Source organism: Patiria miniata, unplaced genomic scaffold, assembly GCF_015706575.1.
Source record: "Patiria miniata isolate m_02_andy unplaced genomic scaffold, ASM1570657v1 HiC_scaffold_3, whole genome shotgun sequence".
In the NCBI taxonomy this organism is placed as follows: domain Eukaryota; kingdom Metazoa; phylum Echinodermata; class Asteroidea; order Valvatida; family Asterinidae; genus Patiria; species Patiria miniata.
In genome coordinates, this window is record NW_024037069.1 from 35,678,572 (window position 1) to 35,706,377 (window position 27,806).

Consider the following 27,806-nt stretch of genomic DNA (forward strand, 5'->3'; position numbering starts at 1 on the left):
AGATATGACTCACAGCTATTTGGTGGCAGCACAAAGATAAGCCCAGACAACAAATATACGAGATTAAAGGGGAAAAAAACCTCCAACTATTGTCTACCTGTCATTTTGCAACTCTCTGTTGAATGGGGCGCAGAAACGACATGAAACAGTCATCGGTTGTATTTGTCATTAGTTTGTGTTTATTTTGACAAACACGACGAAGGTTTCATGCATGTGTTGAAATCGTGTCCCCGGCCGGCCGATCAGCTGATCCATATGCGCACAATGCTTATCACGTGTTTTGGGCATGCACTACATCGCTCACAAAATAATTCCCCGAACGTCATTTACTGTTCACGATCAGCCATGGAGAAAAGCGGTGGAAGAGAGGTGCGACAACGTAGCATTGGGACCGAAAATATCCCCAATGTCGCCAAAAATGGCCTCCAAAATGGTCCCGAGACCAAAAAGGTACCATCCCGCTACCTCTCGGAGGTTATTTTCGGGTACATTTTGGTCTACATGGGGGTGCTTTTTCTGGTGGCGTTTTGGAGTTACCACCGACTGCCAGCGCCGAAGACCGTGGCTGGGCACGGAGGCACGGGGGAGTTTCTTGAGGAGCGCGCCCGGGCGCACGTCGCTGAAATCACGAGCTTCGGACCTCGGCCTGGCGGATCTAGAGCAAACGAGGTCTTTTGTGTCGAGTATCTCATGAAAGCACTCTCAGAAATCAAGAAAATGGCTGTACCAGGGGTTCATGAAGTCGATATCGACATTTCATTCCCTGAGGGTTCATATACGATGGACATTTGGGGTGGTTTTTCGCCCTATTACAAGAAGATTACCAATATTGCGGCCCGTTTGAGTCCGGCCAAGGAAGTTGTGAGGCAGGGGGAAGGGGCTCACGATCACAGCCTGCTGCTGAACGGTCACTTTGACACGGTGGAGGGAAGTCCTGGTAAGAATTTACTGTTTTTATTACAAAAAAAATATATATATTAAAAGTTAATTGTTAACTAACTTTAAAATGTATTTTTAATAATTTATGCAATTTATTTCAAGTCATGCCTGTGCAATCTGACTGACATTTTTACATGTTTCCTACTTCTAGATTTTTTCATAATTGTAACAAAGGGTCACACACGAGTACTTGGTTTTTTGAAAATGGAGATGCAAAATTTCTTGAGAAATTGATTTTCTTCTCCAATAATAAGCTGGATTAGAGTTTGGAAAATTTTGAATGTAAAGTGGCGGAGATGTATGTGAATAGAATTACAGTACCATATGTACTGAGTCAGTTTCCCTTTGTACTTGTACGTACGGTAGTTAATTTGATTTTTTTTTTTTACCAGTTTTTGAGTGAAGATATTCATTTTATAACCTCTGCGCTGCTCCTGGGAAGTGACTTCTTGTATGCACTTGCTGTTCTGTAGAAAGCATTTTGTTGCCATTTGTTAATTTCATTTTCCCTTTGTAAAGCACGTTGATTATGTTAAAAGCATTTAGGAATATACACCTTTGTAAATTACAACAATTGTTTGTACCAAACTGGAGATTACTTTTTATGTATGTAGTCTGAAAATTTGGGACTCTCACTACTGTGTATGACTATGAGAGTCCCAAAACTTTGAAAAGTTGCAAAACATATGGTCTGGCACAAAACAACTAGTCCAACAACCCTTTAGTTTTGCATCAGTGAACTGTGTCAAAAGAAACATCTGCTAGTGGTACTGGTCTATTATTTCTACACATCTCTCCTTGGTCTGCCACCACTAAAGGGTCAATCTTTTCAAACAGTTGGACATCTACATGTAGTCATTGGCTTCAAATTGAAATATCACTTGGCTTATTCTCAGGTGCAAAAGTTGAAGAAAAAGTCTCCTTTAAGAATTGAATTGAGACTTCAAACTTGGCTTGTGAAATACTGAGGACCTTGTCTTTGCCTCATGAAAACTTTGGTGAATTTTATCAGCTAAAGAGTGAGTAAAGTTGGCCAGAATTTGTTTTGCATGTTTTTCTGCACTCAAGGTTCCAGTTACATGTACGGAGAACAAAAGGAATTACCCCCCCCCCCCCTTGAACATCTGGACCAGAATTAAAATCCTGTTTTCACTGTTGGGCAGGTGAAACTTTTTCAATACTCATTTTCAATACACTTAGTGTGCAGTCCTAAGCCTTACCCTAGAGGTAGCTTAAATGCAGCACATGACGACAGGTGCAGTGTGGAATTTTGTTTTCCCAGGCTGTTTTTTTTCTTCTATTCACCTGCTGGTTTTGTTGTGTAGTGTCAATGAACGCCCCATTGCATTACTTTACACACTCAATTGATTTTGCTGAATGGAGTGCTGAATTGATGAGGTTGTGTGCGAGAGTACCCTATGGTGGAATATGCATTCTATTGTTTAAATTGTACAGGCTCAGAATTGTTTGTTATTATTTAGTTATGGTTAGAATCTTTAGAGCATGGCCCCTAACATAACCCCAAAATATGCAGAAAGAACTAAAAGATGTAAATTTGGTTTGTCTCACTACATCTTTTTTGAATATATGCGGTACATACATGTACATAGCTTAACAAAGTTGATTATTTTATTTAAGATAAAATAAAATTTATTTTGTTTTAATTTCACTACATCTTTTTTGAAATTTGAGGATTTTTTTTGGAGAAAAAAAACAAACAAAATATTTGTTTTGAGAACCAAAATGCTTAAGTATAAGAAACAGTCATGTGCACCATTTTATTTTGATGAAAAAGAAAAAGCATGGATTTGTTGGTACCGTTGAAAGCTTACTCATTTTTTGGTACTTCTGTGTCTGTTTGTTCTAGTACAAAACACCTTAAGCCAATTTTATAATCTGAACAGGAAATTGAATTGAAAAAAAAAAACCGGAAAAAATGTAGTATCCAGACGCCACTTCTGTAAAATGTTGTCATCTTAAGTGCAAAGTCTATGGAGAGTTGAGTGCATTTCCAAAGTATTTTCTAACAAAATTAGGAATGTTTCTCAGTCCCACATTCCTGTTTTTTCAACATTTTTGCAGTGACTGACCTTCATTGAGATAAGATATGATGAAAATGTGGCATCAGGATGCAACATTCTTTCCAACACAACAATACAAATGACCACACACAGCTCTCTATGTACATCTTTCTTGAATGATATTTATTCTGAACACATGCTACGGTATGTTCCCCAACTTGAAAAAAGCACTTGCAGAAAAATAATGCTCGGTTCTTTGTCAATTTAAAGCTTTCTTTCAAGCGAAGCCACCGGAATTCTATTAGAATCTATATCTTGAAGATCGAGCTCACACAGCGTCATTTATATTGTACATCTAGACAAAGCTCGCTAAGTGTTCTTAACGGCTTTCATTGACAATGTACAGTATGTAAGTAATGATGGAATATGGATTTTTTTTCCTTGATGGCCAAAAACCTTTTTACCAGGGATTTATATTTTCATTGTTGATGTGCGCTGAAGATCCTAATGCCTTGCTTTCAGCTGGGGGCTTCCCATGAACATTTGTTATAAACTGTCCTTCCTTGTACGAGTTCCTTCCTATTGAGAAAAGCTGCCAGTAAGAGAATTCTTTAAGAAAGAATGCAGTTATGGTAATGAGGAAACCCTTAATCTGTCCTATCCTGTTTACTACAGAACAACATTTATTATGAAGAAACGTAAAGAGAATTTCATCCATTTTTGTTTGTTCTTATGCATGTAGCTGTAGGGCTGTCCTGAATATTCAAATATTTGATATTCAATGGAATATTCCATTGGCGTTTTACTGGTTTGAATATCGAAAGAAAGAGAAAAAAAATGCACTTTTTATGTACACATTTGTTAAGATGTTATTTTAATCCTAAGGTTGCGGCGCTTTATTGTCTGAAGTCTGTTTTGTCGATGGCGGTTCATTGTTCTCATCCTGGTCAAAGGCTTTAACCTGCTAGAAGGATGAGAACAATGAACTGCCATCGTCTTGTAACCCTTGTAAGTTATAAATTACTTACTGCAGAACACTCCAGCAGCCCATAACATTGATTGCTGAATGCAAGTTTTGTCTGACGTGCTTTGCATACAACTTAGATGCAGCTGGCATACATGTGTAAACTTGATTGGCGAGTTTCGAATATTCAAATATTTGGTCAACGCAGTTTCGAATAATCGAATTCTAATTTTTTTTGAAAATGAACAGCCCTAATGCACTGTCTCTACATGTATTTAAAGCCTTTGTAACAAGCTGATTTTTTTTTTATCAATTATCTGTCTTGCCTTTTTATTTTGATTTCGTTGCCTTGAAGATGCAGTGTTCAGAACATTTGAATTGAATTTGTCCTCACTTGAATTATTGAATAACAAGCTCAGACAAAGCGGTGTAAGAATGACCAGTAGCATTTTGCAGGTACCCTGATAAGTACTACTTACACTGCCCATGGAGTTATAGCTCCATGCACAGCCTGACAAACAAATCCAATACAGCCTGGACATTTTGACACAATATTTGACAACAAAAGATTGTTAAGTTTTCCTTGGTGCAGAAGACCCAACAAAATTTTCAAACTTAAAAACGTTGGCTTTATCACACATTTTTTTTCTTTTTCCAAAACTTGTTTGGGTTAATTACAAAAAAACCCACACACCTGAGTTTGATTAAAAAGGAGTTTAGATATTTAAGCCGTTTCATGGTAATCATTTGACACAAAAATATAACATATTAACCTTTCTCACAATGGGAAAGCTTTCCATTTTCAATTGTGTATTTTCCATAAAATTGCTTTCAATAGGACTGAGGTATCAGTTGCTTGAAAGAGGTTTAGTTGAATGATTTATGATTTGTACCTTTTACCCGCTCACCCAGTTTCAAACAAAAGCAAAAGTGAAATCAACTTCAGGCATTATTTTTGTTCTCGTATTGTCACAGGACAATTTAATTTTCTTATAAATTTTGCATTTTTATTTGGATTCACGCTCAGTCTTGTTTTGCACAACACGTATCTGTTTCTGTTGTACAACAACATGTTTCCACCTATTTAGTTTCGTCAAAATGTTGCAGTTTATCTCTTTTTTTTGCAGATAATATTTATTTATTTATTACTGGACATCGAGGTCGAAGATATTTGGAAAAAAAATTTAAATGAATAAATTAATTGAAAATTCAGATAAATTCAAGGCTTTCGCAGTAAGGGTGTAAATCAAAACATCACATCCAGATCAAGTTACGACAAGTGCAGCACCATACTTGGCGTAGATTAAATTAATGCATTAGGCCGAGTCTGGTTCCCAATGGGATGCACGAGTCTGCTTGTCAGGGGGATGGGGCCCTTAGGGGGAAAGCTTGGGTCGACTGGATGGAGTTGATTTGGGCAAATTGTATCAGTAACGGTTGTAATTAAGTTGGTTAGGTTTCTGATAATCCAGCAGATATCAGGAGTAAATAGATACTGTGTGGCAAAGGTTTAGGTTGTTTTAAATTGGGCATGAGTGAAGGTTGTATAGGTTACCTTGGTTTTTGTGTGTTTAATTGTCCAGATCTGTTTGAAAACTTGTGTTTTTTGAATGACTGTAATTAATTATCAAAGGTTCTTGTGAGGAAGGTCAGCCATTGGTCGTGCATTTGTTTGCTTCATAAATTATATACAGGAGGTGAAATTAAAAACAGAAACTGCTCGGACAAAAATGAACCAGGACATAAATGAACCAGCTCATTTTAAGCAGTCGCATGCACTTTAGAATGCTCTTCAGAAAGACAAAAACTGTAATTATTATAATGTACTGTGTAATATATAAACTACGCAGTCATACTTGGTCACATATGTCGTGACTTTGTGTTTTGACATTTTGGCCTGGGATTTATAGCATGTAGATACTCCGGAATGTCTTCCATTGTCATGTTGCCATGGATACCAGTTAATTTTCCACTCTTTTAACAGGAATGAAAGTGCAGGTTAATAGGGACGTGACTTTCGCAGTCTCACTTATTGTCTTTGTTATCAGTTCAGCCATTTGTGTAGCTAATTTGCCTTCTCCAAATTTGATCTCTAAAATTTAATGGTGGCAGAATGTGGGGTGGGGGGGGGGGTGTGCACAGTTTATGTCTCTGTAGTGGGGATTCTATGGGCGAGCAAAGCAAACAAATGTTAAAAGTGGGAGGGGGGGGGCTTCCCTCTATTGCTTATAGCCATTTGTGTCTACCGGTACTGAACATTCTGCATATGTTAAACACAACATTTTCAAACATCAAAAAACAAAACTACCAAATTATTATGAAATACCTTACTGGACTGTGAATACAGTCTCAAGCATCCTGTAAAATCATGGCACCTGGTGTCCTGACATTTTCAAGAAAGGTGGAATTTTTTATCAATTGCCAACGATGGTCGGCCGAAAAATACAACAAACCAAAAACAAAGCTAATTCATACCAAACTGAAACCACATACTGAACAAAATTCTGCAACGATTATGATAATCACCGAAACATCAGTTCTTAACATCAATATTTTTTCTCCCCCCCCCCCTTGCCTCAGGTGCCAGCGACGATGCAGCTAGCTGCGGCATCATGTTAGAGATCCTCCAGAACCTAGCCACCTCACCCTATCCTCTTCGTCATGACATCATCTTCCTGTTCAATGGAGCAGAGGAGAACGTCTTACAAGCCAGTCATGGCTTCATCACTAAACATCCCTGGAGGAAGAACATCAAGGCTTTCATCAATCTTGAAGCAGCCGGTGCCGGAGGCAGGGAACTCGTCTTTCAGACAGGTACAAAATTATTGGAGGAGGACGTATGTTAATGAAGATTACATGGTATCTTCACTTGTCCACACAGCTGTAATACTGCTGTAATCTGGACAAGCCTGATATGACTATTTGAGAACAGTCACTGGACCATCCTGGAATGAGTCATCCCCTTACCCTAAAGCCCCTGTCACACTTGTCCGAATCTATAATTCCGTTCATAAACCGATCTGAAATATTATTAATTCGGACACGTTCGGAGAGAAATGTCAAAAAACCAGCCAGAAATGAAAATACACCGATCATAATCCGGTCTTATTCCGGATCTAATAAGTTGCTATTCCGATTGCAATCCGTCTATATTCAGAACCTCTCCGATCATCACCGGACATGCCAAACTTTGAAAAATTCATTGATCTCAAGACCGACCGCTTTCCGAACGTTCCGTTTATATTCCATTCGTCTCCGTTAAATATATGGTATTACATCGTGGTAATGCGGTATATCATCGGATAAAGTGACATCAAAGTCCGTTTTTTGATCGGCATTACAATGTGGGTTCGGAATGAACTCTGAATACATACAGAGGCCTGTTCCGTACTCTTCCGTACCTATTCCGCATTGCAACGAATGGCATCGAATGAGTACAGTGTGTATTCCGTGCATTCCGTGCATATTCTGTGTGTATACCGGATACCGTCCGTATTGAGGTTGCCGCGACAATTCGGAGAAATTATTAAACAGGTTCAATAATTTCTCCGAGTTCCTCAGTGCATCACCGAACGTACACGAGTATATAGCGTTGGAAAACCGAGGAAAACCGAGGGAAATCCGTTTGAGTTCAGTTCAAACCGATTAAACACCGAATCCACAATGTTTTACTCGGAACATGAACGGAGTGACGATTCGGACAAGTGTGACAGGGGCTTTAGAATGGCATACCAATCTGCTTTAAAGTGCCCATTTGTTTTTGAAGAGCCAAGTTGTTACATGTAGGCTTATAAAAAGTTTTCTTTGGGGTCATGGGGAAGATTGAGGAACCGCTTGAATGAAATTCCCCATACATGTAAGAGGGTCCCAGAATACTGCCTGCATTGGCTATATTTAAGCTCTATTTCAAACACAGATTATTTACTTTGATGATAATTATTATCATCATCAAGAAATAGGAACAAGAAACTTGAATGTCATATTGATGTCAAAATTAGATATATTCCTACAGTATTCACACTCGACACAAACACCTTCATGAAGAAAACTACAACAAGTTATTAAATTTCCAGCTTTTTTTAGTGTGCTTTTAAGACGTTTATACTTATAGCCTGATTATTACAAATGTAGGGAATACCGACTGTAGAGTTTCCTTGTTAGTGGTCCTGTTTTGTTGGCTTGTTTCCTTTCAGTTTATACACAATGTGTTCAGTGAAAAATCACAATACAGTGTGGGCTTAAGATAATCCAGGGGCCAATAAAAAATACGCCTGCTGAGAAGAAAATTTCTCTAAGGCCCCCCCAAAAAAGTCTCCGGTTTCTGGTATGGAGCTTGTCCAAAAAGTGGTGCGGCGACGCGGCTTTTTTTTTTTTTACCTGACTTTTTTGCTTCAAATGTCGACTGATGACTGCAAATGGTGCCCGACTAAACTTAGTGCAAATATATGGGAGTTCAGAGAGGCTACATTAAGCTTATTCTCAATCATAACCCCATCTAAAAACACGTTAAAATTGTGCAGCAGCAGAATTCCAGTCAAACCAGTGAGTTTGGCGGTTTTGAGACATCATCTTTCATTGAAAAAAAAACTTTTTCATTTTGCCGACGCGCATGGCTACGGCGACGCGCGCGCATACCAGAAACCGGAGACTTTTTTTTTTTGGCCTAAACTTAGAAAGCAAAAATTTGAACTTGACAAAAGAATCTGTGATTGCGTGTATCTTTCTATTTTGTTCAGCAAAACTTTGAACTACATGTACGTCTTGAAATTAACCCTTGTTCTGCTGAATAATAAAGCTCTGGAAACATTGTCTAATTTCCTTCTGAGCAAAATAGCAAAATTTATGTGAGAATCAATCACCACAAGCAATGTTCCTGAATTGTGGTGCTTGATTCATGTACATGTACAGGGTATGTACATAGCTTGAAGCAATCCAACGTGTCTAATTTTGCAGGCCCTTAATCGTTGGGCAAGTTATTACGCGATGCAGACCAAATATTCTAAAGCTTTCCATCACAGACAACCCCTGTCATGTTAGTTGCCCCGGTCACGTCAAGCCAGCCAGAGTCTTCCTTGGCTATGCATGGTCTCTGTTTTCAGTCACTTCACACCCCAAGTCTACTAGAACTCATAGCAATGTGCATAGCAATGTGCATATCAGTGTGCTCAAACACATCGTATAATTGTGCATACTTCATTTGCTGCAATGCACTCACGCCAGTGCTGAGCTCCCTGAATTATTTACATGGTTGCATACCATGTTTCGTCCGTCTAAGATTTGCACAAGTGATCGCCCTTGCAATTGATCTTATCAGCTTTGCATCTTGCGCCGCATCACTCATTCTCATCATTATCTTCTTCTCTCGATGCACCTTCTTGTGTTGCTTATCGCACATGCTACTTCAGCGTCTCTGTTTGCTCAATCAATTGATATACATGTACTCCATTTCTCCTCAGGCCGGCACTTTCCTTCCAGCATTTGATGGTTTCAAGATTAGGAGTGCATCCAGTTACTTTTACTGAGCAATATATTCTTTGCATATGTTCCTCTTTTTTTTCTGGCAAAGCTTTGCTTTTTACTCTTTGCCCACATAATTAATTGTCTTCATTAGACAAAATTAAAACAATGCTCAACGACGTCAAGCTGATATAAATTTACTCTTTGTGTCTCAAAGGTGCCATTTTGAGCAAAAGCTTTTGATGCAAACTATGAATTTACCAATTTACTTGTACACTTAACATGTTAATTTCACAACAAAGATGGTTTTTCCTTGATGCCTTTTTTTTTAAAATATAAAACGTGTACATGTGGGTCCACCTACTGCAAAAATTACCAACACATGCTATGCATGCAAATAGTGTAGTTCTTTGTTTTTTGCTCTCTTTTTTTGTCATCCTTGTCTTTCATAAAAAAAAAGTCATTTGTGCAGTGAATGTTACAATGTACTTGAATTTTCTGTCATTCTTAGGGAGTACAGAAGTCAAAATTCATCCAAAATGTGATGTGTCAGGAGATCAGGTCCACTGTGCATTGTATAGTGTTCTTTGTAGGGAAAGCGTTCTGGGGAATCGCAACCATACCATAGCTTTAAAGTAAGATAATTTGTTTCTCATGTCTTTTGCCTAGGTCCCGACCATCCGTGGCTATTGAGGGCCTACTCCCAGCATGCCGTGCATCCCTTCGCTACCGTGATTGGCCAGGATGTCTTTCAGGCCGAGTTGATCCCCTCCGATACAGACTTTAGGATCTTCAGGGACTTTGGGCATATCCCAGGTATTTATTGTCTGGTAACCTGATCCTTTCACAGAAATTGCATTGGTTTCCCTGCGGTCACCAGATTTGTGCGGCAAAAGTACAAGTGCAGTGAATATGCCTCACAAACTGCAACAGAAAAAATAACTGATTTGATTTTTTTTCCAGGAAAATCAGCTTTAAACGATACATGTATGGTACACAAAGGCATACTAAACAAAATTGCTGCCAATCTTAATTTACAAGTAAATTGTGTCCTCAGTTTCTAGCTTTAATGACAATTTGATTGCCTGTTTTGGAATCGAATTCATGTCTTTCTGGTGTGTCATGGTCATCAGTCTGAAGCAATTTGGATGGAACCCTGCACACTGCGACAGCTGTCACTTCAGCGATCACATTGTGTTTGGCTGCTGTGTTTCATCTTGATAGGCTCAGGGCTAGTGCCTCTTTTCGTTCCGTAAATTAGCTTTTTACATTTTTGTAAATGGAAATAGGAAGACACCATGCGGTGAAATTTGGCACTGTGGCTGAAAATGAAACTGTCAAATGACTTCCTTATCCATTGCTGTCTGAAGCTGACCAGCAGGTGCTCAGGTGTGGGTAGACGCTCGTTAAGATTGAACTAGTCATTCTAATTTTGCAGCCAAAATTGGAAGCCAAAAGACTACCTTTCCAAATTTCCTATGAGAACCATACGTTAGTCAATAAGAAATGTATGGTGGCTACAAAAAAGTGTCCAGGAAAAAACCTCAAAACTTGCAGCAGATAGAAAGAATAAAACATGCATTCACATTTTTTCAAAATTGCACATTATTTATGAGGCCTTTATTGAAAAAAAAATTACAGATAATACAAATTATGTGCACCTGCGTCAGTGCTGACATTTCAAATACAGCAATATCATATATTATTCATCAAAATTCTTCTTACTCCTCACCATAGTGATATGAATTGACATTTACACATTTTAAAAGAATGAAACATGTATTTACATATTTTGTACCGTTCTTGGTATTTCAGCAGAAAGTTACTTGACCTCACAAAAATCATGCTAGGAAAGGTGCCCTAATAACATGGAATGTACATTACTAATGTAATTTTTTGAAAGAGAGATGACCTGTTTATTGCTTACATGTATTTTGTCAAAAGTTAAAGTCAGTAACTTGTATCGCAGCATTATGGTCCTTTTCACATACTGGCAAGCACTTGAACTTCAGTCATTTGATCCTCTGAAATCAATCAAATAGTACAATGTTCAGTGTGTACTTGAACTTCGTTTGACCGTTTTTCTATACACTGCGCATGTATTGAATTGTTTTCATTGAATTATTATCACAAAACCTCACTTGACAGTCACCATATGGCAAGTGGTGTTATTTATAATTATGGATGGCCCAAAAATAAACCTGTCATTTTGATCCTACTTGTTGACAATTATATACTGTACATTTGTAAATTTACCTCATGTTTTGAATACGTAAGTGTGAAGCCATCGTGTAACACTGAGGACCCTTTTCTTTAAGGCCTTATAAACTTTGGTGAATTTGCAGAGCAACTTCTTGCCATGAGCAAATTCCTGCCTAGTTGGGGTTAAAAAATGCAGAAGCCCATTCCAGGAAGTGAGTTTTCAGCGCCCGTGGCAAGAGCTGGTAAAATTATTACCATGGCAAGAGCTGGTAAAATTATTACCAGTGTCGGTCCTGTGAAAACAAACAAGTCTGTTGGTTTGGATGTTCAGGGTTCAATGTGCACATGTATGTTATATTGGTCTGTATTGTGTGGAGGAACATACCGAACATACATTGTACATGCTATGTACATGTTTGACAACTGAAAATTGAGATAATTTTATAGCCAATGTGGATCTTTTTTTTTTTTATTCAACGGGTAAGCGGAGATCATGTGGAAGGATTTTGCACTCGTATACCACCCACCTGGGAATAAACCTTTTAATTGTGTAGGGCCTACACATTCTGAAAATGAATAGCATTTTGTTTTGATTTTCAAAAATTGTAGCCAAAATTCAACTCTGTAAAAGGGACACTTACCGGTACATACACATTTAGATTTGAACATTCGATTGCAGCGGTCATAGACGTGGTATCCCATTTCCATGAAACCTACCATACATGTATGAATAACATGCAGTCTGATAAACGTAGCAAATAGGTTTTCCATTTGTTGTTTTCCCACACATCTGTTGCATCTGTCAAATATTAGTTTGTAGTCTGTAGAGAAAGACCGAAATCATGCAGTTGAAATCTGACACATGGATGAGCTTGCAAGAGATTCAAGATTTAGTTGTGTAAAGTTAAGAGCCTAAAGAGAGAAAAGATGAGAAATAATATTAACCAACTAAAAAAAAATAGATTGTGTTAACCCATTATTACTTGTATTACTTTGTATTTATTCCCTAATAAATCCAGGATTCTATGTGTTTGGCAGTTTTGGGCAAGAACAGGGAGTGACAGACAGGGCAGTTTGGGGCAGTACAGGGACTAACTGGTTAACAGGGGGAAAATGCTTAAATAGACCCTAATTTCAGGCTAGTCATTTTCAACAAAATACCCATATACAGGGTGTCAAAAAAAATGTAGCAGTCAATCCATAAATTACTCTAAACATACTAACACTCTCTTTTCACAAAAAATAATGAAAGGCATTCACATACCGGCACCAAGAAAGTGAAGAAATCGGTGCAAACACATTTTGACAGTCTTTACAAGCTTTGCCATAACTTTTAACAAATGGTCCAAATCACACAGAACAAAAAGCCTGTCAAGGGTAAAGAAACACGCTACATGTACCTCATCTCGTGGTAAATATTAAAAAGAAAAAAAGGATTTAGTTTCCTTATAAAAAAATACTGTTTGACTGCCTGATTTTTTTTGAGACACCCTGTAAAGGACTGTCTGTGAATGTTTTTTTAACAAGCTTGGCAGCAGATTTTGAATTGCCCTTATTTTCTTTGTTTGGTTTGTGTAGGTGTCGATATGGCTTATGTGAGCAATGGCTATGTCTACCACACCAAGTACGATAACCTGGACTCCATACCTCCTGGCTGCATACAGCGAGCTGGTAAGTACATGCATGGGTTTTAAATTTTATTTACTTATTTTATATCTTTCTGGTAATGAAACCAAGGATTCCTCAAAAGCACCCTAGGCACTGTAGCTCGCAAGCCTGAAGAAACCTGTCGAGAGAAGACAATGAGAAGAAATTACAGTTTTAGAGGTGGGAGGAAAAGCCCAGGAAAACATTCTGGGGAAAACCCACGGAATCAAGTAGGGACTGAAAACTCAATCGACATATTGGCCCGGGCGGGATTCGAACCCGGGTCACAGCGGTGGAAGGCGAGGAAAGTACCGCTACACCAATCTGACAACTCATACATACACACACAGCATTGTTGGAGACCCTCCTATTGTTGGATCATCCGCAGACAGTCAAACGTTTGTTCCACTTCCCCTGCCATGCATTGAATACATTGAATACATTCGTGTTAACACTGTGATTGGTCAAAATCCATCAGCAGTCAAAAGAAGTAACTGGTAGGTACAGCTGGCATATCAATCACCTCCAGTCAAAGTATGGTTATATCAAATTCACAAGGGAATTCTTAACTGTTAAAACCAGTTACTTGATTGATTTTGACTGCTGTGATGGTGTAGCTGCAGACGAGAGGGAGGTTTTTAATGTGATTGTTGTCCAGGCTTCGAATCATAAATACAGTTGGATTTCATATTATATTGATTATAATAACAGAATTAACCTCAAAGGGAAACTCACTAATTTTACTTGAAATTGAGCTTGGTCTCACCAAGAAAACTGACTGAACTAGGATTCGAACCTGTGACATATCTAAACTGAGTTTATCTATTTTGTCAATGGAGCACGTGTAGTCAGAAACTGTGAAACCCGTTCATGCAATTGTGGCTAGGGATCATGTCAAATGTCACGTTGCGAGCAACATAAACAGACCTCTTGGAACGGAAGTCAGGAATCACTCCAAGGGGACTACCGGTATGCTTCCATTACCAATCATCTACCCTCAAACCACAACAGGAAGCAGACCATTTCTTTGGTGGAACAAAGAAAATTGGGGCAGGATGTTGAACCTGCAATATTAAGAATGCAGTACTTAGACCTACCAGCTGTTAGGTCTAAGTACTGCATTCTTAATATTGCAGGTTCCCAACTTTTTGATAAAAAGTTTATTAAAATTTACTCTGAAGAGCCAGTTGTTAAGAGACTAGTTGTTTGGCTTGTCTATAAAAATTATATCTTACATGTTCCGGGGTAGCTCCGTTGCCAAATTGCATGCTAGAGAATGGATGGAGGCACTGGTGTAGGACTGGGCAACAGCCCTGGTAATGTCATCATTAATGTCTAATGTCATGATGTGTGGTTCATGGTCATGTGACCTGTCATCAGTCAGGATATCACAGCCTTTCTCCGAGGGGATCAATGCAGCGCCAAACTGCCACATTCCCTCCATCGTCATGGAGATCATCATTCCCAAGATGCCATGTGGGATGCCGACCATCCAAGCCACACTCTTCCCTCTTCACTCCCCCCCCCCCCCCAATGTACATTATACCCTTCTCACGTCTGTCATCACAAGCTTAACACTCGCCAGACACCAGTAGGGAGACGGGGAAAGATATTGGGATACCAATCACTGCTTTTCCCATAGTGAATTTAGAACTGGCCCAGCTCAGTGTAGGTGTTACATGTTTGTGTTGAACACTTTGCCATCCCGCTAAAACATGATGTCAAACTAACATCATTGCTAAATATCTAATCTATCAAATTGAGAGGACTGAATGTTTTTGACGCCTCCCCTCAAGATATGGGGTTATGAAATAGCAGCTTATTGGTTTTTTTTTTTTTCATTTTGGACTAATTTTGATTTAGGCTAAGATAAAGATTGCTTCTGTTTTTGTTTTAATTTGATTGATATTTTTTGTGTGAAACAAAAGGTGAATTTAGCCACCTACATGTAATGTGCATGTTAATACATGTACAGCATAAATTTCCTGAAATTTATTATCTTGCACCGATGTTAATTGTGGTTTTCCTGTTTTTGCTTTTACTTCCAGAGAAGTATATACCTGTAAAAGTTTTAAAGGATATTTGGAATTATCTAGATGTATCCATTCAGAGAGATAGCGTGTGATTATGATTAGGATTCAGTTAGATCGTCTGGCTCACATTATGTAAACCTTGTCCGCTCCTCCAGGCCAGATAAGCTAGCAACATTGTACAAAGCTCATGTATCTGGCTGCAAAATAACATGTGGGTCATTCTGTACATTAATTAAGGGTCCAAAGTATGACATTTTCCTATCTCTGTTTACCTTTCAAGTACATGTATCATTAAGATTGACTTCAAACCATTGTTATTTGTTGGGTATGTAGTTTGCAATTCATCATGACCCTTGAGGGACGACTGCATTAAGGAGTGCGTCAGAATTACAAAATCATAGATTTTAGATGTAACAGGGACAGGAAAAAAAAGTGGACTGCAAATTTATAGAATGGCCCATGTACATTGGGAAAGTAGCCTGAAATGTGGCTTCTTGTTAGTAGTTTAACAGCCCCCCCCCCCCACCAAAAAAAAAAAGTGAAAGTAAAATAAACAGTCTTTTTATTTTAGCTGTTTCAGCTTGACTTGCAAAATAATAAGAATGGGGCAACATTGAAAATGTACACACAGAATTTCATTGTCTCACAGACAGACAAATTGTTTGTGGGAGTAGAGGTGGGGGATATTATAGTCATGATAGTGGGCTATGGTTTAACCTTGTGACCTCAACTGACTGGATAGGAACCTGTGCGTGCAAGATAAGGATCATTAAGGCATTATCAGTGCCAGTTACTTGACACCCTGCCTGCTTAAAGATAAAGCTCACAGATGAATTGCATGATTGATTGCTTTGTTTTTTAAGTTCCTGGATAGTTGTAATAAGTAAAGAGATCAAGGCTCACAGGCCCTAATCTTTGCAATCATCCCCCCTCTAGATTTCAATTCATTCATTTCGATTCTTGACATTTAAGAAATTTTACGTCAAAATATGTGAGAGTGATAATGTCCACAAATAAAATACCATAAAAATTATTTGTTACAAAGAGTTCTTAACTATTTGCATTTTTGCTGGAAATTGAGCCTCTTTGTAAATTTAATCTTTTTGGTTCATTTTGTCCTCATTGCAGGTGATAACATCCAGGCTCTGGCAACTCACCTGGCCAACTCCTCTACCTTACACGAAGGTATAGAGGAAGATCCCCATGGTAGCATGGTCTTCTTTGACTTGCTAGGTCTCATCATGGTGGCTTACCCTGCTAGGGTGGGCGTGATACTCAACTCTGTGGTGGTTGGAGCTGTGTTTCTCAGCACGCTGTGCAGGCGCAGGAAAGGTGAGTAAATCGTCATGGAAGCATGTCCTCCAGTCTCAAGTCGAGTCACAAGCTTTTCAAATGTTCCATGATAGAGGCACTCTTGTGAGATTGTTCATCATCCCCTGTTGCTTGTGATGGATTTGTGAAAGGACTTAATGGATTCAATAACAACACTGTACTTTTGTTCTTTTGACAGATTTTTCCAGTCACCCAGTCTACCTGTCCAACGTTCTCCGTGCCATGGGTGTCATCTTTGTGTCCTACCTCGCCGTCCTTGTCACCATCGTCTTGGTCATCCTTCTACTCACCATCACCAAGTCTGAGATGTCCTGGTACGCCAACCCGGCACTCATCGCGGGCCTGTACTGGGCCCCTGGCTTCTATGCCATGCTTTTGGTGCATCAATGGCTGGGTGCCAAACTGCATACAGTAAGTTAAAAGGTGTACCAGGAAGAACTAAAAAGAATCTTGTGAGTTCTCTTAGATGATGACATTGTTAACTTTCCTACTCCTTTGATCAGTGTTGAAGTCAAGGCACTTGTGGTGGATCGCAAGTCCATCACAAGTTTTCTCACAAGTAAATCGCAAGCTGATTCACAAGTCCAGTCACAAGGAACAGGTAAAGAGCAATGAAACAGGAGTTGCTTTGTCGTGTTGACTCCAGGCTGGATGGCCTGTGATTGACTTGTGATCTGTCACAAGTTCCTTGACTACAACTACAGCTTTTAATAGTAATACCATGATGTCATGATGCCATTGGATTTACTCACCTGTATTTTTGCATGACAAGACCTTTCAACTATCAAAATAACAAGACAGCTAGGTTCCTGAACTAGGGCCTGACACAGATATACTCTGTACAAATTGATGGCCAGCCGGTTAACATTAAGAACAATTCATTCAAATTTTACTCTATGTATTCTAAGTTAAAAAAAAAAGAAAAAAGGAAGTCACAAAAACTCTTGAGTCGGAATTTAACTGGAGTTCACTGGGTTATATGTATTTGACATTCTGTAAGTCTACAATGATGGTTATCCAAATAATTAGATTGAATACCTCAGTATTGCTCCTGTATTATGTGGAACCCAGGCCCCTAGATAAGGAAATCTTCCCTGATCTGATGTTTTGTAGCTCCGTCTTCAGTGCGCAGTGGATGATAGACACTTCCTTCACTCAAGCGTGAAAGCCATTCTCATTGATGCATCTTTCTCACTTTACATGACTAGTGTTGATGATAAAATGTCTTTAATTTTTTTTTAAAGGAAAGAGTAAAGCGCATGTATGGTATTTTTGATTTCACTTAGTACTGTATATATGTTTTTTAAAGTACCTTATTTTCACAATCATGAAAGCCTGCTCTCTTCCAGATCGTTCGAAATCCACTTGCACATTTGGAAGGTATAACAAACGTTTGGAAGGGAGAACTTTACATTTTGCTTGATGCATCTTGAAAGATGAACGACAAGTAATTTGCCGTTGGGTTCTTGCTAATTAAGCGGTGGATTTTGGAAGATTGAGGAAGTCAGTAGTTTTCAAATTACGATTCATAACACATTTTGGGAAATTTAGTTGACCCTACATTTCAGTGATCCACATTAACTTTGAAGCGCATTCCCTGTTTTCATCAAGTGGAGTTTTCACTGCCAAAATGCCATAGCATTAACAAAGAAATCCTGAATTTTGAAATATTTAACATATTTTACTTGACTTCTTCTTGACAATTTTTATATTTCTGCTGCACGTGGGGAAACTTTTCCCCGTAAACGATCAAATTACCTGTCAGAAATTGTCATTTTTGTGCTTGATCATATATTTTTTCAGAACCCTTTCCTGAATTTCGGGTCAAAGGAAGTAGGCCTTTTGGGGTGAAAAAGCTGCTCATTCATGGAGTACGGGCCATGTACGGTATTTGGGCTTTCCCTCCCAACCATTGGTGGGTTTGGTCTGTAGCCGCGCCTTCGTCTGCGTGTGTGTGGGTAACAGTCACGTGGAGTCATGGTGACACGTCGGTTTGATTCTCCCCCCAAACACATGACAGGGTAAACCATGTACCGGTATGGTTAATATAGACAGTGATTGTGGTAATTAAAGAATTAAGTGTTTTTTAAGACTTATGCTGTGCCATTTGATGTGTACATTGTAAGAGGGTGATGTTGTTTGGAGATAACTTCATTTTGCTTTGAACATGGAATCACCCAGGGAAGCAGTGTAGTAGTCAAGAACATTTCCATGGGTACGAATACAAGTATTAAACAACGCCTGAAGAAATCCCCGTCATCTGATTGGCGGGTCGTTGATCACGTGTCATTGAATTATTCGTCCCAATGCGCGGCTCGGCCGCACCGTTGAAATAGAAGTTCTATTCCACGTTAAGTAGAACTTCTATTGCACCGGCACACTTTTGACGGCTCTGACTAATCAGATGGCGAGGATTTATTCAGGTGTTGCATAAAACAAATACTGAATGTCTCACATTCATACAATGGAAAACAATAATTTCACTCGGTGACAGATGCAACGTTCCATTCCACGAGGCGAAGCCGAGTGGAATGGAACATTCCATCTGTCACCTCATAAATTATTCTTACCATTGCACTCACAACATTCATTTTTTTGTGTACTTTTGCATGAGTATACGTACGAGTACTTTTACCACGCATATGAATACGAGTACAAGGATTTGTTTTCGTGCGAGTACATTTTCATGAGTACAAGTACGAGTAAAAGTACAGAAAAATACTTAGTACGAGTACGAGTACTACAACACTGCAGGAAGACACTTAGGGTTTTTTTGGAGGGGGGAGGGGGGGGGGGAAAGAGGTGAACTCTTCAAAAAGTTTCTAATGCGGATAGACTTCAAATCTTTGCTTTGCTTTTTACTATTTTGGCATATGATCCAGATTCACTTACAAATTTGAACTGAATCAAAATGTCCCCAAACAAGCAGCACCCTCTTACAGATGTAGTCTTACAATCTTAGGCAATTCTGTGGTACATTTTGTAGAGATACGTCTTGTGTCTCTTCTCATTCACTTCTCATTTTCGGCAAGAAGGATTCAAGATTAGTGTTAAGATTAGTGTTAGGATTCAGAATTTAATGTAGATTCTTTCATATATCAATTTGTATTAAAATAAAAAGATGGTGGTGGTTCTCCTCTCTGTTCTTTGAATACTTTCTGTGTAACTTAAACTAGCTATCTGAGTGAAAGTAACTTGTACAAAATGTGCTTTAATAGTGTGTGAATCTAGTTTGACTTTTTGAAATTTGGAAGTGATCTGACTTAGTAAGCCCTGCAGAATTTTGCTCTGAGGGGCCCAATTTCATTGAGCTGGTAAGAGCAGAAGATATTGCATAACCGATTTATGTGCTAAGCATAAGTCAGCGGAGAACCAGTCAAAACTTGTATATGTTGCCTGACATTTCGGCTGGTAACCAGTATTTGCTTAGCACATAGTTTCTGTGGTTACCAATTTTCTGTGGTTAGCAAGTTCAAAAAATTGGGCCCTGAGCGTAGGGACTGGTAATTAGGCACTCATTTCATTGGAAAATGGTCACTGATATTTGTCAGGAATTTTCCATATCTGAAATGAGTGACTTCCGATTTTGTGTCCCCAGGTTGACACCAAGGCCAATCCCTGGATTCTGGAGGGTGTTTTCTTCGATGCCAATCTTCTGATCTGGTCGGTTCTAGTTGCCGTTCTGACACTGAAGGGGATTGGTTCAGCCTACATGCCCATGCTGAGTGTCTTGTTTGCATTGGTGGGACGTAACGTGATGTGGAAAGGCATGAAAACGCTACAGGAGGGTGGGTGGCTGTCTTTGAGATAATTGGAGATGCTTAGCCAAATCTGCCTAGCAAGTTCTCTTTTTAAGAATAGGATAAGAACCAGTAACATGTAATTCCATGATGTTTTGGTTGGTTTAATCTAGTTTGGCTAAGAGACGGAATTGCATGGCACAGGCTGTAGTGGAGAAAAATGAAAAAAACTGAATGTGGGTGATTTTTTTTTTGATTTTCAGATTCATTGATATTTATAATTTTCGATGTGTGTACTGCACATGTTTTTAATAAATGGTCTAAAAATCATGGAATAGAAGAGTTTTTAAGGAAAAACAATTTGCATCTTTCATTTTCACGACCACAAAAACAGTCAAAAACGCTAAAGGCCTTTTCCCTCAGTATTTTACTTGTTTGACGTGTCGATAAATGGGAACTTTAAACAGCTATAACTTGTCAACGGAATGTTCAATTGAAGTCCAACAAACAGTATTGTAAGGAGACTTTTATTCTCTGTCCTAAAACCCGCAAACCCTCATTTCAACCTCTGCCCGGTTCTGTCTTATTTTGCCAGAATTCCTTTCATATTTTCCGACCCTTTTATTGACAGGTACCAAGACAATGCTTGTCCTGACTGCCTATATCTCCATGACGGTCATTCCCCTGACTCTGTGGCTGTATCTCATGCTTCTTGGCTATGAGATCTTCCTGCCCATCATGGGTCGGTCTGGTGCCCTGGTCACACCTGAACTGTTTGTGGGATTCTTGACATTTGTCGTGGTCATCATGTCCACCAACTTCTTGGTAAGGTAGTAGGATTCACAAAATCTTCGTGTATTTTTAAGCAAAGGCTTGAAGTGTTGCATTGGGGGGGGGGGGGGGGATTTAAGCAAAATGGAAGTGTTTTTTGGTGTTGTCATTCTGCAGTTTTGTTTGAACGAAGAGTTTGAATGTTGTTTTCACAGTCACTTGTATTTAGCAACATTCCCGCAGAGACTGTAGCAGCATCTTAACAATCTCTTAAAATTCATCAATTTTTGGTTTTCAGCTGAAGGAAAATGGCCCATAAATTAATGTCTGATTGTTTTTGATATGGTGTGGAAGCTTAATTCCTCTAGCTCTGTTTGATGGGCATACAGGTCAAATAAGATGTTCTAGACCCTTAACACATTTTTAAAAGGCAAGTTTATGTTGATCCTGGAACTAAACTTTAAGTTTATGAGGGCTGCTGGCTTGCCATATTTGTCGACTTGCTGAAGTTTCCATAATAAAGATACCACATCTGAAGGTCTCTTCCGTTATCTTCCTACATCTTCCGTTATCTTCCTACGCCCAGGTTTGTCTGATCCATACTTGCCGCAGCCTTAAGTACACCAAGGCGTTCCTGCTTCTAGTCTTCATAGTGAGCCTGGCGGCCGTCATCAGCAAAGTCGCGTTCCCGTACTCCGGTGACCCGGCCAAGCCTGCACCTAAGAGGATTCTGCTGGAGGTCAGTCATAATGGATTGCTTGCATGAACAATAGATGGCGCTTCATGATCAAGACTAGGGATGTGCATCGGTACCGGGTACCTGAGTACCCGACCGCTGATGTCAGGAACCGGTTCCAGATTATGGGATCGGGTACCAGTAACCAACTTTACAAATTACTTAGTAACTTCTCAGACAATGAAAAAGAAAGCTTTTGGATGTCGTTTGTGGAGAATTTTCAAAATGAAAACCAGGCTACATGTGAAAACAAAACATATTTCACATTTATGACACTCATGAAGGTTGCAGTTTACACTGTAAAGCTATGCTTACTGTACGCACTTGTGTCTTGCCGTATTGACGCACTGATGTGGTAGTATTATCTGCAGACCTTTATGAACAATCTGAACAGCAACTTCCGAGATTTGCATTTTTGGGTTGTGTTTCTTTAATGGGTACCTGGTTCCCGTACGACACACAAATGCACACCCCTAATCACGACGTTGGGCCCTAGCTCTGTTGGATTTGAATTGAATCATATAGAATCAATGTCTATAACGGCCACATAAGTTGCTATGCAACTCATACAGCTATATTTCATACCTTTTTGACATTTTTGTAACATCACAATGTCCTCCGTTTTTTCGTTTCATCAGCATATATCCAGATCCAAGCACGATCAGTCTGGTGCCATTGTGGACCACGACACTTATGTGTCTGTTTTGCCATTGGATTACCTGGGTGTCAGACATATGGAGTCCTACATCCCAGCGCTCAAAGACGCCCCAATGGCAGAATGCAGGAAGGACATGCCTTACTGTGGCAATCCCTATTATCTACCGCTGTTGCATGTTTTCAGGTAAGATGCCCCAATGGCAGAATGCAGGAAGGACATGCCTTACTGTGGCAATCCCTATTATCTACCGCTGTTGCATGTTTTCAGGTAAGACGCCCCAATGGCAGAATGCAGGAAGGACATGCCTTACTGTGGCAATCCCTATTATCTACCGCTGTTGCATGTTTTCAGGTAAGACGCCCCAATGGCAGAATGCAGGAAGGACATGCCTTACTGTGGCAATCCCTATTATCTACCGCTGTTGCATGTTTTCAGGTAAGACGCCCCAATGGCAGAATGCAGGAAGGACATGCCTTACTGTGGCAATCCCTATTATCTACCGCTGTTGCATGTTTTCAGGTAAGACGCCCCAATGGCAGAATGCAGGAAGGACATGCCTTACTGTGGCAATCCCTATTATCTACCGCTGTTGCATGTTTTCAGGTAAGATGCCCCAATGGCAGAATGCAGGAAGGACATGCCTTACTGTGGCAATCCCTATTATCTACCGCTGTTGCATGTTTTCAGGTAAGATGCCCCAATGGCAGAATGCAGGAAGGACATGCCTTACTGTGGCAATCCCTATTATCTACCGCTGTTGCATGTTTTCAGGTAAGACGCCCCAATGGCAGAATGCAGGAAGGACATGCCTTACTGTGGCAATCCGTATTATCTACCGCTGTTGCATGTTTTCAGGTAAGACGCCCCAATGGCAGAATGCAGGAAGGACATGCCTTACTGTGGCAATCCGTATTATCTACCGCTGTTGCATGTTTTCAGGTAAGACGCCCCAATGGCAGAATGCAGGAAGGACATGCCTTACTGTGGCAATCCTATTATCTACCGCTGTTGCATGTTTTCAGGTAAAGCTGAAAGTGGGTTGTAAGAAAAATTAGTCCTTTTGTTGGCATCCGTACTGCCTGCTGCTGTTGCATGTTTTCAAGTAAAGCACAAGAGAGAAGTTTAAGAAATATCGCTCTTTTTCTTTTCTGTTTGTCTTCCCTAGGAACCAGTGGATCCTCCCAGGAGGTGAGCCACAGATTGACGTGGAAACGACCTTCAAACTTAACTCTCGCCTGAAGAAAGCTGACCATCAGAATCTTACGTTCACCGTTTCAGGTAAGATGCTGATCAACGTTTTGAAAATCTGGGCCCAGTTACTTGGTGTAACTTAACATAAAAATATTTTTAAGCAAATATTCTAAATAGGAAAAAATCGCCTGGGTAAGCTGTTGTTGAAAATTGGACCATACTCAACTTTACTTGATGTTTCAGTATCAAAATGTTTTTGTTTTTCTTCATATCTTGACAGGACCAAGCCACGTGAACTTGTTCATCTCATTGAGGGAAGGAGTAGAGATGACCAAATGGTCACTGAGCGAAGAGAAACCGCTGAAGACACAGGACGGCACAGGGGGCTGGGTCTACTTCGTCTGCTACGGGGGAGGGCAGCCTCAGGACCATTGGCAGTTCTGGCTAGATCTCAAGGTAAGGTAGGGGAAGGGGATAAGGGGTGGGGAGGGATTGGTGGGATTGGTGAATTAAGGGAGAGGATGTAGCTTGTGGTTACTTGCAATAGAACAATTGTTCATCTGATAGGGAGAGGGCAACTCAAAGCCAGTTGTATTTCATCCTACATCTGATTGACCCGACAACATGAGAAAAATCTCATCTGATTTTTACTTTTAATAGGAAAAGGTGAAATAATGTGCAAAAACTGTTTAGGCAAAATGTACTGATACATTCCACATTGAGCTGTCACACTGCAGAATTTCAAATTCTTTCACTAACGTAAAAGTTTGGTCTGAGCACGTCCATTTTGGTTCGGACAAATATGGTTAAATCAGTCGGAAAATGTCTGATTACTCCGATGTCCTACGGCAATTTCACACTCTGCTTAATAATTAATAACACACTGTAAATTAAAAATGCATTGTAAAGCAATAAGGGTACGTGTGAGAAGTATGTGACTAATTAAAATTCACAAGAACATTTGAGTAAACCTTGACATAATCTTCACTGTGCAGGTCCCAGGCAGTTTTGCTGATACCGATCCAATAGTGGACGTCGGAGTTGCTGGGCTTCACTACACAGACTTCACACAGAGCCAAGAGATCAAGGATTTCTTACAGCAGGAGCCAGATTGGGTGTATACCATCCCCTTCCTGGGAGTATATGATACCTGGATCTTCTGAGATTATTACTCACACATCAGCTCACCAGAAGCTGTTTTCATCTTGCTTTTCTATAACCTATGATTTGTGTCACTTAAGAAGAATATAACCGTACATTTCTTACTTCTCAAGTAGTTCTGTCTGCATACTGCGAGACGGTTGCCCTCTTCATGTAAGACATGGTGATGCCACCACAAAAAGCTGTATGTATTTTCCTCTGTTCATTTTACCTGTTTTTTTCTGTGATCTTGAGCATCTAAGTTTGAATGACAAGTACCATGGGCAGGAGTTTGTCTCATAGGAAGCCATGCATTTTGTAGAGTACTTGGCTTATTATCTTTGCTAAACAGGAAGGTCTTGCTTCGCAAAAATAGATTCCTTGTTCTCTTCTCAAGTTTGCTAAGGATTGGGTAATATTTCCTTCTGGGCATGCAGACTTTCTTAACACACCGGCTTTGTGGTAAGGTACATGGTACCAGCAAATATATACATGTGAATTGGTTTTTAAGTTAAATTGTATTAAGGAATTTGAGATGGAATTGTGAGCAAATGCTCAAGTTTTACATATCTTATTAGTTGTGTGTAAAGTGTTCTTGTTTGCACTTGCAGGATAAGTGCAAAGGAATCACAGTACACTGTAATAGCCTACATCTATGTGTACATGTTTCACAGTAGCTTAAACTTCTCTGTTAAATATGCATCATTTTAATACTGTTGACAATTTCATGTGTGCTCATTAGCACAGCTGTATTATAAAGGACATTGGGGAAAAGCAATTTTTGGTTTGATTGGTTGTGGTGGCTCTTGACAGGCTTCAAAGCTGAAAGATCTGGTCATGCTGGTATCGTGATAATCATTACTACGATCTCTGCTGAGTCAAAAACGTGTTGTAAATGGGTCCATCACAAGTCCTTCACAATTCAGCTCACAATGCATGAGCAATGACAACAGGATGCCTTGACTTAAGGATGGATGACTTGTGATGGACTTATGAGGACTTGTCATGGACTCACAATGCACCAAGTAACCCAACTGACTTTTCAATCAACTAACCTCTTGCACAATTAGCTTGTAGACAGGCTAAGGACAACTGTACTCGCACACACTCGTACATGTGCATAATAAATTAGATTTGCTGTAGATTTGCTTCATGGATTTCCAAAAAAAAATAAAAAGTTTCCCAAACCAATGAAATATTTCAAGAGGCTGATAATAGTAGAGGCCTGAGGAAGATTCTATTTTATCTTTAAATTCAGTATAAAGTTATATGCGGAAGAAGTTTCTTATGGGAGTAATTGAAAAACAAATTTAAAGTGTTGTTTTGGTTAGTATGTTCCGTTTAGTAAGGTTTTCAGTGTTAGATATGTCTATATCTTCGACCAACAATCTTCTTTCAATGTCTTAAAGCTACATTTTATTTATACTTTACATTCTTGTTATTGAAGAGTTTGATTTAGTAAGATACTTAGTTGTACATGTAATTTATTTTACATTTGGCTTTCGTAATACTTAAGATCATTTTTTATATTTGCATTCCAAAGGAACTCGGGGCAGATCTAAAAAACTTGATTTTTAATTCAACACACGGAGGTCTAAGATTCATGATTTTCTTATTTATGAAAAACGTAGAAAATAGACGTGTGGTGCCCATAAAAAGAACTATTCACAGGTTCTTTTTCCAGACATTTCTACAACTATTAATTTCCTCACCTGGTACAGTAATTTCAATCTGTGATTTTGTCTGTGTTGAAACATTATCTTGTGTGTGAAATTATGTATGATTATTTGTGTGTGTATCATTTAGTTTTGATTAAATCATTGGTTTTAATCTTTCAGTAATTTTCATGTTAGCTGAACTGAGAACTATGCATAATGCTTCGAAAAAAAAGAAGAGAAAAACAAATTGTTATTATGAATTTCATTGTGCTTGGTTTTTAAAATTGGAAAAGTACAATTTTTGTGAAACTCATTGAAACCAAACACATCAGCACAAAGAACAAGAAATATTGATTCAGATTTGTGAACACTTTTCCAGATCAAATCTGACTTGCAATTTGTAAATGAAAATAAATATGTGTTACATGTAGTTAAAAAAGGAATTGAAGAAAAGAGGCTTATGTCGGGTTCTGCATGTTCTAATTAGAAAGACGTTCTACATGGAAATAATTGCTTGCCAAACTAGGTTACCAGCCAAACCGTCATGCAATGTATATTGTTTTTGTCTGGTTCTCCGTAAACTCGTGCTTAGCTTACGATTTTGCTTAGCCAGGAAGTAAGGCAGAATGCATGCCAAACATTTCCTTTACATGTATGTGCAATTTCTGAAAATGTTAAATTGGAACAGTAATAATTGTAACAGAATTTGTATGCACACATGCATTTTTTATCACAACTTTTTATTAAAAAAGTTTTATTCCGAAATATTATCAGTATTTGCGATCAAAGTAGACAAATGCAGTAATGGATTTTAATGCCAATTGAATTACAACCAAATATTAAAAATTCATTTCTGAAATGCAACGTTGCATTTACTTTTAGACACAAAGAATGTTTAAACCTTTTAAAGTGGGCATTGACATGTGTATCAAAGGATTTAAATATTTACTGCTTCTTGATAACAATTTGTAGTTTTTAAAAATCATCTTTAAGATGCTGTGCTAGTAAATTTTAGAACAAAATCCTTCTACATGTATTAGTAAACGTATCTTTTATTTCGTAGAGGGGGCTTCCAAAAACCCTTTTCTTTCGTTGAGAGATATGAATTTGTTTTAGTATTTAATTTTATTACATAAATACTTTGTCCAGTTCTATTTGTGGATTTTAATGATTATGTATAAAATGTAGATGGTTTCGAGGCCAACATGATGAGTGTGCCAAACATTCTATGGGAAAAACCTGTAAGTACAAGTAGTGTTAATATGGGATAAAATATGTGCTCGGCCGGTATTAAGCAAGTATGTTTAAATATCGTTA

The 27,806-nt window shown here is 38.9% G+C and overlaps 1 protein-coding gene across 3 annotated transcripts; it reads left to right on the forward strand.

The window, feature by feature from the left end:
• Positions 1-298: 298 nt before the first annotated feature.
• LOC119737720 (endoplasmic reticulum metallopeptidase 1-like) lies at positions 299-27,747 on the forward strand. 3 transcript variants are annotated; one of them, XM_038212272.1, is made up of 13 exons: positions 299-937; positions 6,505-6,738; positions 10,051-10,197; positions 13,162-13,254; positions 16,392-16,595; positions 16,774-17,006; positions 20,194-20,383; positions 20,967-21,160; positions 21,693-21,845; positions 22,481-22,683; positions 23,666-23,778; positions 23,972-24,147; positions 24,687-27,747. In XM_038212272.1, exons 1-13 carry the CDS (start codon positions 346-348, stop codon positions 24,852-24,854), a joined length of 2,700 nt encoding a protein of 899 aa, XP_038068200.1. In that variant the 5' UTR covers positions 299-345; the 3' UTR covers positions 24,855-27,747. The 3 variants fall into 3 exon arrangements, 1 of the variants encoding a protein (XP_038068200.1); XR_005272401.1 differs by lacking the exons at positions 23,972-24,147; positions 24,687-27,747 and adding an exon at positions 22,711-23,522 and having other exon boundaries at positions 22,481-22,626; positions 23,666-23,757; XR_005272402.1 differs by lacking the exons at positions 23,666-23,778; positions 23,972-24,147; positions 24,687-27,747 and adding exons at positions 22,711-23,439; positions 23,523-23,639 and having other exon boundaries at positions 22,481-22,626.
• Positions 27,748-27,806: the final 59 nt, after the last annotated feature.

Coding starts and splice junctions, on each gene's coding strand:
- LOC119737720 (XM_038212272.1), top strand. CDS start 346: ATGGAGAAAAGCGGTGGAAGAGAGGTGCGACAACGTAGCATTGGGACC. Junction 10,198..13,161: donor GGACTTTGGGCATATCCCAG/GTATTTATTGTC, acceptor TGGTTTGTGTAG/GTGTCGATATGGCTTATGTG. Junction 24,148..24,686: donor AGTTCTGGCTAGATCTCAAG/GTAAGGTAGGGG, acceptor TTCACTGTGCAG/GTCCCAGGCAGTTTTGCTGA.